Raw genomic sequence first — 12,675 nt, forward strand, 5'->3', positions numbered from 1 at the left:
CTGAAATTAAATAGAAGCGCATGAGATATTAAGATATAACTCAAAACTCTAAGAAAACCCTAAATATGAGGAAAGTAATTCAAAGTTCTGTTTGCAATTGCGTCCACATTTTTGGATGGGATTGCAACTGCTGTGTGTGTATGTGCGATTGAGAAAGGGGATAGATTGAAGATGTTGCTTTATTTCATGAATGGAGATTAAAACTTGTACAACGTATCATCGTTGTATATTCTTTTGTGCATGAGTAACTTCATCAATTGCATTGCCATTCTTGAGTGTCAAATCACAGATTCACAAACGTGATTCCTCTAGACCGATTCAAAATCTTGTGCATGTGTTGGCGCAACAAAATAAAGGTGAGAAAGTCATTAATCCGACTAATTTGTTGAGAGTTGGATCAATTCGATTGGCTTAATTTAAGTCCAAATATCAAAATGATATGCTAGCAAAAGTCATCTTCAGCAATTCAAAGTCGAGTGATGATCAATCAAGTCCTTTTTAGGATCTAGACTAACTTTCATTTTATTTTCCATTATAAAGATTTGTTTTGTATAATTTTCTGATAAATCTGAAAAATTTTATTGCAGTTGGCATGTCAGGGCGCGCTTGATAACATTTCTAATTCTCTATTTTTCTGTTCTTTTGTTCTTCGGAACATAAAAAGAACATAAACCCATCTGGAAATGTACATTGATTTTTTTTTCAGGAATAGAAACAAGAAGTACAAAAAAAAAAAAGTAGCTTCTTTGTTCTCGGGAACAAAAAAATAAATAATGTAATTTTAGAAAAATAAGCTCAACGTCACTTAATGCTCATCTTTACAATCACAAATCCACCGCCGTCGCGGGTGTTCGGTCGCCGATTGCCGCCGCCGATCACTAGTCGCCACCACGGTTGTCCGTCCCCGACATTTTTATAATTATATAAAAAAATTAGGAATATAAATTTCTAGAGTTTTATCAAACGTATGTTTTTTTTTCTATTCTGGGAATAGAAATTTTGTGCGATTATTAAAACATTCTTTTGCTTAGAAACTATTTTTGAGAACAAAATTAGAAAAAATTATTTTTTCCTCAGAAATTATTCTTGGAAACATAAAAGTAGCCAAACGCACCGTAAGAGATGGTAAGTTTCATAATTTTTGTGGTTTGTCAAGTGTTGTTAATCTTTTTTTTGTTCCGTACATCTATTAATTTTAAATTTGATCGGGCGCCATCAACATCTAACGATGTCAATGGCGGTATCGCATTTGTACTCTCCTTTGTTTCTATTTTTTTGACTAATTTCCTTTGTGCTTGATCCAAGAATATATCATTCCCTTTCATGCCAACACACGAGCGCCCCACTAACAAAACTATGGTTATTAATTTAGAACTTCCGTGGCTAGTACGTCAAGATCCGAATATGGAATAATTTCTCAGACAAAGAGACCTAACCTCCCAACTTTTCTTTCATGTTAGTACATATGTTATGTTGCCACCAAAGAACAACTCGTGACGAAGTGGTCCGAATAAGAATGATGATCTAAAGCTACCCACCATGCATCTTGTTTGTGCTTCCATTTTCTTATTTATTTTCAATTTGCGTTTGCTCCATTCTGTTCTATAAAGGAGGCTTTGAGAAGTAATAAAGCAGGTGGCCTATGGGGTATTAGTCAAGAATCAAGATGCTTTTCGTTGATATAGCCTTTTTTTTTTTATAAATTAAAGCACTCAAAAGAAAGAGAGGCCGGGTGAAGTGAATGCGAAGATTAAGTGCGCCATTTTGTTTTTGACTAAAATATGAAGCTACACGAGGTAAATAAAAAAAGAAATTTAGATGACAATGGCGCAGCCAGGAAAAGTACCGAAAAAAAATTCTAAACCTATTGCATTGGTACAAATTCAATCCTAAACATTTCAACTAGATCAATTCAGTCATAAATCTTTTTATGTTAGTACCAATTTGAGTCCATCTAGTCAATTTTAACAGAAAATCGTTGATGTGGGCGCCGACCGTCCCGCGTGGTACGATCGGCACCGGCGTAGATATTTTAAGTAATACTTCGAATTTCTTTTATAATTTTTTTAGTTTTTTTCTTTTTCCTTTCTTTTCCATTCTTTTTTTTTTCTTATGGCCGAGGGCTGGATTAGGGTGAGGGCCGCAATCCCTCGCTACATCCGGGCAAGGTTGTGCAATCTAGGTGTCGCGACCCTTGCCTAAACCCGGTGATGGCCTTGATGCCCTCGCCTGGCCTAGATTTGGCAAGGGCATTACGGCCCTTGCTATGTTTGGGCGAGGGGCTAGCGAGGGCCATGATGCCCTTAACCGGGGTTGGCAAGGGTCATTGGCCCTCACCTGTGGCCGACGATGGTCGGGTGGTCGCCCTTGCAACCCCTAAAAAAAAGAAAAAGAAAGGAGCGAAAGAAAGAAAAAAAAAAAAAAATATTATTAATGTAATCCTTGAAAATTGTCCGCATCGGTGTAAGCATTCAACGTGGCAAGTTCTATGTCCACGTTAACGATTTTAGGTCAAAATTGATTAGATGAACTCAATTGGTACCAATACAAAAAAGCATATGATTAAATTTATTCAATTAAAATATCTATAACTGAATTAATATCAATATAAAAGGTTTAGAAATTTTTTAGTGTTTTTTCCCGACATAGCTTAATGTTTTTGACAAACACTAGTGCCTTTGACATGGGGGCGTTGAAAACAGAGAAAAAAAAAATGCGAGGCTGTCATGTAATGCCGTAATGGTGTCCTTTTTTTTGTATGGTGTCCTTCAGCGGCCAAAAGAAAACGAAAAAACCAAATCTTGATAAGCGCATAGGAGGTCAAACCCTAGAAATGCTTAGGATTTGTTAGTGTATTAGGTAGGACACTACAGTAGCCCTTGATAAGTGGTGTAATTTATAAAATTCACAAATCACAATCCATCTTTCCAAAAAGCGGCTGCAGAGTTCTACAATCTTGGGAGAGCCAGGCAAATCGAAAGGTGCTTATCACATCATGTGGAGGATTTTCTGTAGTGGGAAACAGCTCAGACCCCACCAACCATTTGGCCCCCTTTATCGAGTTGCTTGCTTTCTCCCTTCACCTTTACCGAGTTGCTTGCAGTGCTTCACCACTTCTCAGTGCGGTGGTCGAGGACTCGTTTGCAGAAGAATGAAGAATTCTTCGTGCATATTCGGAATAGTCAACTCGTTTTCACATCAATTGCCAGAAAAATGAGAGATTGTTTCGATGATAATCACTTGATAATCAGCTGTATTTTCATCAGGTGGGTGGCTCATTCGTGGTGCTTCTCCAACCTAGTGAACATACAAAAGAATGGACTTATTACAATTTTATAAGGTTATTCAAACTTGATGAACATGAGGGTGTTTAATGTTGTGCTTTTGTCGAATCGAGGTCGGTGTGAGTTGTCGGCCTATTTCTCTATTCGTACGTGAGAGACTCCCCGTAAAATTTAATACTAGGGGCTAGGTAGATTTCCATTCTGGACTGATGCACGAGTTGCAACTTATCTATCTAGGCCATAGATAAATGTTGTAATTATGATCATGCTGACACAATATTCTTGAGGGTTTTCACAAAAAAAAAAAAAAAAAGTGATCAGAACAACATCGAATAATTTCTACACGTATGGTGAAGGATGCTTTGTTTGTATTGTTGCAAGTAGTTCTTGTCTAATCAATGATAAATTTGACTGACTTGAATTCTCTAAGCATGCCAATATTGTTAGAGATTCATAAATAAGGTTTTGAATATGTTATTTATCGATCTCGATTTGGATGGAAATTTGGATGGCAACCCGCTATGTGCAAAAAATTTTCTTTTCTTGAGTAGGATGCCGTGGACCGATCCTCCACCCCGCGGGTATTACAGTGTCTTTCGTATCTCGACCAATCTCAATCGCTAAGGTATACCAAATCAACATGCATCAACAGTCAGCGATTGTACGAGACACACCAACAAGAGCACCTTGCTGGATACGCCTTGCTTTGGATATTCGGATGCAAGAAAGTTTGGGAATGCATTAATATGCAAAGTGTAAAGACTGTAACTCTTGGCCAATCTTTGTAGACACTCTATTACATCAATTGATCATGAGATTGGTCTATTGTCTCGTGGTCCCTAATTCAGTAATGTTGGTCGTACTATGTCTCGTGGTCCCTAATTCAGTGAAGTTGGTAGTACTACGCATCCTATGGCTTGCACTCGTCCTAATTTACCGCATTCTATTAGTATTGTGAGCCAGTGCCAGTGTGCGCATGGCTAATCATGGTTAAAAGTCGGAAAAAAATTATTCAAGTGAATTTGGCGATACTTTTTCTTAATGAATGTTTGAATTATGTTGGTACGTTTAAAGTTGAAATTTGATTGGTTATACTGATTCAAACTATCCATGAGATTTTGATAAAGTCTCTAGCGAAATTTTTTTTCCTAACGTTATTGGCGGATGCGCGAGTTAGTCTATGATACTAGCTTAATCAACCCCAAAATTTGTTTAGTTAGTGAAACAAATTAACATAATGGTTTAATTGGCATATTCATTGCCACTCCATAAGTATAATATATGTTGATCCGTACCCTAATTTAGGAAAAGCAATCAAAAGAAAGAAAGAAAACCAGACAATGTGACCGACAAAATTATTTTCATTGAAGTAATTAGACAGACAGATTTAGTAAGCTTAGCATGAAGCTAATTTGAGAACTTTAGCAGCATCCTTGTCAAGCTCCTCATTTATCTTAATTATCTAAATAAAATATGGCTATGTATTAAGTAATTAACTCCCTTGTACTAGAACTTTCTCTACTATCAGTAAAGTCCAGGTATCATGTACGTTATTGTTCGTATGTACAACGCCTAGATGTCTACACCACCGGCGCTGGATCCAGTCTCCCTGGCGAAGTCCCATTTTCTGGTGAGACGGTCGCTTCGGGTGCGCTCACAGTTAGCACGACTTCTTTGCACTCGACATGCTTCTTCTCCTTCTCCGCGGTCTTGAAGTGGGCGAGGGAGGAGAGCTCGTCGATGGACTCGGCAATCTTGTCCGTGCAGTCGACCACCTCGATGAGGAGCGAGGTGACGGTGGCGGCATGGACGATTGCGAGGAGGTCGGTGGCGTCCTTCCGGGAGGCCGTCTCAAGTAGCGACTTGAGGGCTTTCACGGCGGCTCGGGAATTCTCAAGGTGGGGAGTCGCGGAGGACGGCACGATCATAGCCTTGTGGGAAGATGAGAGTTGCCTCAAAGCTCTCGCGGCTTCCATGCTCATCTCCGCGCAGAGCTCCTTGAGTCTGATTTGAACTTGTGGCGGCGCCTGAAAATGACGAGAGTGAGCAATTTCGTTATTAGCGGAGTTAAAGAAAGAGAAAATTTCTAGCAACGTAGGGGTCAAGCACATGACACAACTATGTTTGAACACATATGTCATGATGAACATTCTCAAATCAACAAAAAATTCTTAGTCGCATTCATTGCATGTGAGCCTAACTCACATGTACCATTGAATGAGGTGGGACACACGTGAGACCCGCATAATCCAACAAAGTATATGAACTGTCAGGCCCAGTGCCCCTAAATACTTAAATTCCTAGTTAATGAACTTAGACATCGACTTACATGGAACTTGGTGGTGAGGTAGCCATCAAGGGCTTCGATCCTATTGGCACACTGGCGAATCGAAGCTCCAATCTTTAGGTATTGCTTCCACGGATGACGGAAACCAAACCGGCCATGACGTGGTTCCCAACTGGCAAAATTCGCCTGACATAATCATCGTAAATCAGGTGTCATTATCATGCGAACCTAATTAAGTTGACAATTCAAAATGTGCGAATGTCGACTAGAGATTAGGGGAACAAACAAGAGAAGTTGCACACACCAGAGATTCTTCGTTGCTCTTCGTTCCGAGAACGCTTTTGTATCCTCGAAAAAGCGACTCGTCTCGATTCGAGGCATCATCTTCTGATTCTCTCAAGTATTTATCGCCAAATCCTGAGGAAAAAAAAATATTATATATACTGCATTCATTTTTTTTGCCCCCTCTAATAATTTGTATTTTAGGGGTTGGTGGATTTTCTTTCGCAATCTTCTTCACATGTTTTTATTTTGCAAGGATTTGTGTATACCTTCTAAGAAGTTGGCAAGCTTTTCCATGTTGAGAGCGATGTGGCGGTGGAGGTCTTCACCGGCCCAGACGGGACACACGGCGATGGAGACGATCAGGCAGGCGGAGCCGCCGATGACGACGGTGGAAAGCCGCTTGTGTGCAAACTCCAGTATCTCCTCCTGTCGGAAGCCCGACACCGACACCAGCGCGAACGTCAGTATGAATATCAGCATCCCGTAGTCGTACTTCGCCTTGATCTGGGGGAAGAACCTCATGAACGTCGAACCGGTGGCTGCATTTCGTAAACATTATATTAATCACGGATTCAGCTCGATCAGATCAAACCCTTTTATTCTTCATTTCTGTAGTGCTTGTCTGATTCTCTTCTTTAGGGTTTCCCTGATTTTTTTTTACCTTGAAGAAAGACGAAGAAACCAAGCATGATGGGCTCGCCGGTTTTTCCTGAGAGACTCGCCAAGTGATGAGCACCAACGCCAAGTGCACCGGCAAGAAATGTAGCAAGTCCTCTATTCAACCCTTTACTTAGAGTGGCCCCTGAAAACGTTCTCTAAGTTAGTTAATAAAAGCAATCGAATGTATATATGGTAGGATTTTAAACCGAATTCAGTCTATCGCGGTTCAGGAATTAGAGACCGGCGAAGCACTGACGGCGGGTTTGCAATAAACTTACCGACGGAGAATTCGAAGACGACCACCACGGTCATGACAGCCCACATTGCAGAGACGCCGAAGCTGTTGTAGAGCGGCTGGTAGTAATAGATCAAGGACACTAAGGAAAGCGCGACTCCGACTTTGAGCGAATGAGTGATTCGTCTCGGGTCATCTTTCCCGAGATTCATCGCCTTCTTGGCTAGCTCGGCCACTTTTGCCATCGAGTTCTTGGGCAAGCCCATCAACTGCTGCCATGCGCGAGCGAGGGCTCCAGCTCTCTCCTGGCTCGTCGCAACACCCATTTCCAAGCTCTCCATGGCTCAAACTTGCATGCAAAAGAAGAAAGTGATCTTATCTCTTTTTTCTGGAATAGTAGAGAGAGAGAGAGAGAGAGAGAGAGAGAGAGATTGCTCTTGTGATGGGGGTGAAGTCTGAAAATTGCCGTGGATGTGAAGGTGGGGCTCTAAAGGGTTTCCTATTTATAAAGAAGGAAAAGCAACGCAACTACGTCAGCTTGGTCTTATAAGTTGTACGATGGAAGTACACAAGGTGGAAATTTTGAAGGAGGTGTAGTTAGACAATGCCAGATGGACCCGTGGGCCCGGAACCGCCCGTTGACCGTGGAACCGGCCTCAAGAGCCGGTTCCGGTTTCCTACCCGGTTTTAAAAAAAAAAAAAAAAAAATAGGTTTAAAAAAGGAAAAGCAACGGAACGGTGTCAAACTTGGTCTTTAAGTTGACTGGAACCGTCGAACCGGCGGTTCCGTCGAACCCCCCTTAGGTGTTGGGTTTCTCGGTTTCAAACCCGCTGTGGGGGGACTGTTTCCCATTGAGCGCAGCCCCAAGTTGCTCGAAAGAAGACAAATTTGCTCATGTGTGGTTTACATTCCTCGCCGGAAAAAAAAAAGCACAAGTGTCTTGCTGCTGAACGTAACCTTAATTTAAAGGTAAATCACAATAAAATTTTATACATCGATTTCTCTTTCTTGCTTTTACCCTTTTCTTCGATGTGATTGTGCGCCCCAACTCCTAACAAAATTGGAGTTTATTAAGTGTTTAGATGCACGCTCGAGTTGTGTTATATAAGTCCTATATCGAAGAATCGATGTGATGTGAAATAGTTAATAAATCCTAATTGATTCATGCTCATTGACTTAAACTTTTGAATGGATGTGGATCCACCTATATATGCTGACCAGCTCGGACTTTAGTTCTCTAAAAGAGATCTTCCCGTGTAATGATGCGCAACCAATGGCCCACCAATCTGTTCCGAGAAATCCCATGAATTGAAATAACCAATATGTTTTGAGATAAGTTGATGTAAAACGATATTGATTTTTGCTGAGCGCTCCCGACACTAAGACAAAATAAAAAGGTTTGATAAAGTTCCATCACCATCGTTTGTAATCCCTCCACGGCTGTTTCTTCCCTGGCCTAAGGCAATTGAATTTTCTTGCCTCGCATATTTTCCTAACTTAAAATGACACGTGCGTCGTTGATGCCATAAGCGATGACGGTGGACAAAAGTCAAGGTTGTTTCTGTTTTTTTTTTTTTTCCTTCGGGATCATTGTCACATGAAAATAAATTTGGTGTCTGGTTCATAAAATATTGGAAATGGTACCCACGTTTCGTGTTCTTGGAATTTTTTTAAAAATGAAGTAGAAAGAATAAAGATAATTTGATATGCATTCGTTGAGACAATGAGCAAGAGTAACCTTAGATTGTTTCGGCTTTCTTTTTACTCTAATACGTGTTTTAATTTTGATCGAATACCGGATTTTCTTGGTCGTGGAAGACTTTTAAACTATGCTGGCTTATTATAAATTGATGCGCTCGAACTAAAATTAGCTATATTATGGAAAGACAAAGTTACGATAATCTAGTGCTCTTTCGATTTTGTGAGTCATATTACATGATTTTGACATAATATATGTGGGTTAAGAGAAGTAGGTCAGGTGGTGCTTTTAATCTTGTCAATTTTGCCCTTGACGGTCCGAAGCGACGGAGATACTTTCACCAAACACCCTAGGTGATATGCATAATAATAAAAAATTGAACACTTCCTTCCAAAATTTCCAAATTTGAAATGTGTGGTCAGCGTGTCTCCGTTAGTTGACAATGCTGTCTTCCTAGCATGGCCCTTTTAACAAAAACATTTCAACTCTATAATGAATGATTTCTAGTCTAATTATTATGTGCCAACAAATTTGGGTATGGTCTTCGAGAAATGTGTGGTCCGAACGCACGCGTAAACTATACCTGCTGCCACCCAAGACATCAAAAAGAGGGTGCTAAGCATAACGATAATGTTCTTCAGGAAATATATATATTTTTAACATTAAACTAAGCTTATATCTACATATAAACTAATAAAGGGCTTGATTGGAGATCGCATTTCTAGAGATTCATTCTTTCTAGATGCGACTAAACGAGTGAGAACAATCTAACATGTGTGTCTTATTCACATGACCTTCCGAACGTTCTGTCCATCGGGGCTCACATGCAATGTTAGTTTAATGGCCATCTGGAACACATTCAATAAATTGTAGAGATTGTTAATGGATGATGATTGAAATTTTTGTCATTTGCCTTGACATTGTACGCGAATTCAAGGTCTGTGCATTTCGCTTTTTGCACGTTGGCTTGGACCACGGAATGTGAAACATATTTAATGTCGAGTTTGCTTAGCTAGAGTGTTTAGTAGGGGTAAGCAAAAAGAACCAACCGAACCGGGAACCGCCCAAATAGGATTGAACCGGCCGGTTCTGTCTTGTTTTTGGGAGTGTCGATCCGATTCCCAATTCCATTTTTTACGATGGAACTAGTAATTGTCGGTCTGGTTCCCGATTTCTTGAAAATCTTTAAAGGAACCAATTAAACTCTTAATTATTATGGATACTTCTACACATTTAAAATGTGAATATGTGTTTCAAGCACATCCAATTGGTTCCATGCATCTCCTATCCAATTCTGGATTCCGAGATGGGATTGGACCGTAAACCGATCAACCCTAGTGATCAACAACTCCAATTGAGCACCGTGTGTATAAGTTAAAGTTTTGATTTTTGCCCTCAGACCCTCAAAACCAATGGGACCGATTTCCAGGATCATGAAATTTTATCTACATGGCGGGTCTTCCGTACACGGAATGCAAAAGTTTCGAAGAGTATTAGCCCGTCGAATCAACTCGGTCCACGGCGGATCGGATCGTGGGGTTTGGAACCATCCCAGCGGGTGCTAGACCAAGAGAAATCCACAGGTGTAAACGGTTATAATTAACTCGATCCGTTCTTGGATAGGATCTAGATAAGCACCCCATATGAAGTGGATTTTGAATAAGTATATGATAAGAGCTGTAGAGTGTAGTCGCTTAGTACTATATTGAAGTTTCTAATTGTGGAGGATGTGGTCGTGATAAATTTAATAGAGTGGGGAGGAGCGCAAGCAGTCAATAAACAAATTAGACGTCAAAAATGAACCACTCTTGGGATAGCCTAAGATATTATTTCACAATGAATTGGACCGACAGAAATCGTCAAAATAGTCAAAGGGTCAACTCCTTTCCTTTTTCTTTTTTTTTTCCTGGAAGAATAGAATGACTAAATAGTGTATTTGACTCATTTTGGACATTAAAAAAAATCCAGAATGTTTTGCTCAAAATTGGCAGGATTTGAAGGGAATATGCTCTCTATTTTTCTATTGAGCATAAAGGCTTTCCGTTTATAGTTTCAAAATATGAGCTATTCTCGACCTTTCTTTCTTTCGCCAAAAACAGGCAGAAAGCAATGATCAAATGCATCCGAATCAAATGCATTGGAGCTCACAAGAGAGATCATATCAAACCGAATCAACGTGAATGTTGGTCTTAGTTTAAGGCTACACACTTTAGTACTTTCCCAAGAATAATTTCATTCCCATTCCCTTATGAGTATATAATTTCGTCTTCTTGGTCCACGGAAAAATCGTCCATTAATCCCCAAAAGTACATCAGCTAGTGGTCCAAAATAAAAATCCCATATTGATGTCGAGCTACTGTTGATAATAAGTTCTTTGTCACCAGCTTTCTGATTTTGATGGATAGGAGAGTTAGTGAACACAGCACCCTTCAACCAAAGAAAAAGATTTGAAGGAAAAAAAAAAAAAAACCACACACCATCCCACATGAAACACAAACCCTTTGGAATCATGTTCTCTTGTTGATTGAATTATGTTTGATCAATTCGATTCTTTCTATGCACATTTAGTTACAGTACTTCTACTTGGTAAGCTACATCTGGCAATTGCTTTGCCAATGGCCTCCAAGCCACCAAAGGACCTGTTGAAATAGTTTGTTATCGTGAAAAGATACGACTCTTGGTTATGGAAAAAGTGTTTTGGATATGAAAGGTGGTGAGGGGGGGAAAAAGTACCTTATTCTCAAAAGATGTATCGATTGGTTGTCTATAAATAGCACTAAATCATACGTTGTTCACTACAACTATTCAAAACAACTTTTCCTTCTTCTCTTTCATATACGCAACTTTGATGACACATTTAAGGTGAAATTCCAAAAGAGAAATTGAGTTATTGTTGAACTTATTTTTCTATGGCTTTGGACAAATAACACCTTAAAGACTGTGATCGTTATCACGCAACTAATGCATCAAACATTTATAACTATTGCTCCGTCTTCTTCAACAATTAAATTCCCCCAACAGTTTTCAGGTATTATATTCAATGAAGATGGATACGGTGGCTGCATCAAATACTCGATATTATTTCACAATGAATTGGACCGGCAGCAATCATCAAAATAGTCAAGATGGACATTATGAATCCAAGAGGGAGCACAAAGCCACAAAAGTGCTAAGGCATAGAAAGCTTTTAACTGAATTTGTGTCAATTCATATGTGTGATAATTCAATTAACAAATGGAATCATGCTTCAAAGTTTTATCTACCATTGATTTCATTATTATAATTATTTACACTAATTGAAGGTTCAAATCTTAACAGATACCTTCTTGTATGTATGAATCTATGCACGTTAGCATAGATAACAAACTAAGTGAGTCTCTTGGGCATGAGAAGGGGCCACTTCTTCTTGTATTTATCTATTCCCTTTCCAATAAACTGAATCCCAATAGATGCGTTGATTGGTTATCTATAGATAGTTCCAAATCATACATTATTCATTACAATTGTTCAAAACAACTTCTTATTCATAACTCTTTCTTCTTCTCTTTTCATATACACAAATTTGATAACATATTCAAGATGAAATTCCAAGAAAGAAATTGAGTGGTTGCCGAACTCATCTCACTGCGGCTTTGGTGTATCTAAAGGTATACTTATTCTAAACCTTGTAGCAATAATAGTAGGGGCAACTAATGTTGGGGTGTGGTTTATACTCCCCCGAACAGGAAAGCACGTAGGTCCCGCTCAAGTGAGTGATGTAACGATAGGTGTGAAGTGTTAATTATAGTGGAATTCTCTACTAGACGTAACCCTAGTTTGATGGTGAATCAAGATAAAATATCATGTCTCGATTTCTCTTTATCGCTTTACATTTTACTTCAATTTGATTGTGCGCCAAATTCTAACAATTAATACCTTATTAATAGTGATCGTCATCGCGCACCAATGCATCAAATATCTATAACAAACTGTGCTATTTTCATCACCAATCAAATTCCCCCAGCCAGACTTTGGGCAAAAGGATCAAATTCTTTAGGAGAGTTTTAGGGAAATGCACTACATTTCCATGGTTCTCCAAAGTCGCTTATCCTAGCAGGTCCGTCGGAGCTTTGCACTTTACCATTTTCAAAATGTTAATGTACTTTGTTCTTGTAATTTTGCTCTTGCTAAACTTTCGAAATTTCGATGAGGCCAGATCCGATGGCCGGTGACCTTAGGTGAGGT

General features: G+C 39.4%; 1 protein-coding gene across 1 annotated transcript; it reads right to left on the minus strand.

Moving 5' to 3' along the window:
• Positions 1 to 4,647: 4,647 nt before the first annotated feature.
• Positions 4,648 to 7,182, minus strand: LOC115735463 (aluminum-activated malate transporter 2-like). The gene is made up of 6 exons (XM_030666707.2): positions 6,795 to 7,182; positions 6,518 to 6,658; positions 6,123 to 6,395; positions 5,876 to 5,988; positions 5,614 to 5,757; positions 4,648 to 5,311 (listed from the first exon to the last, which is right to left on the minus strand). Exons 1-6 carry the CDS (start codon positions 7,090 to 7,092, stop codon positions 4,865 to 4,867), a joined length of 1,416 nt encoding a protein of 471 aa, XP_030522567.2. The 5' UTR covers positions 7,093 to 7,182; the 3' UTR covers positions 4,648 to 4,864.
• Between the last annotated feature and the right edge of the window lie 5,493 nt (positions 7,183 to 12,675).

The sequence above is a fragment of the Rhodamnia argentea genome, chromosome 8, assembly GCF_020921035.1.
Source record: "Rhodamnia argentea isolate NSW1041297 chromosome 8, ASM2092103v1, whole genome shotgun sequence".
Classification (NCBI taxonomy): Eukaryota; Viridiplantae; Streptophyta; class Magnoliopsida; order Myrtales; family Myrtaceae; genus Rhodamnia; species Rhodamnia argentea.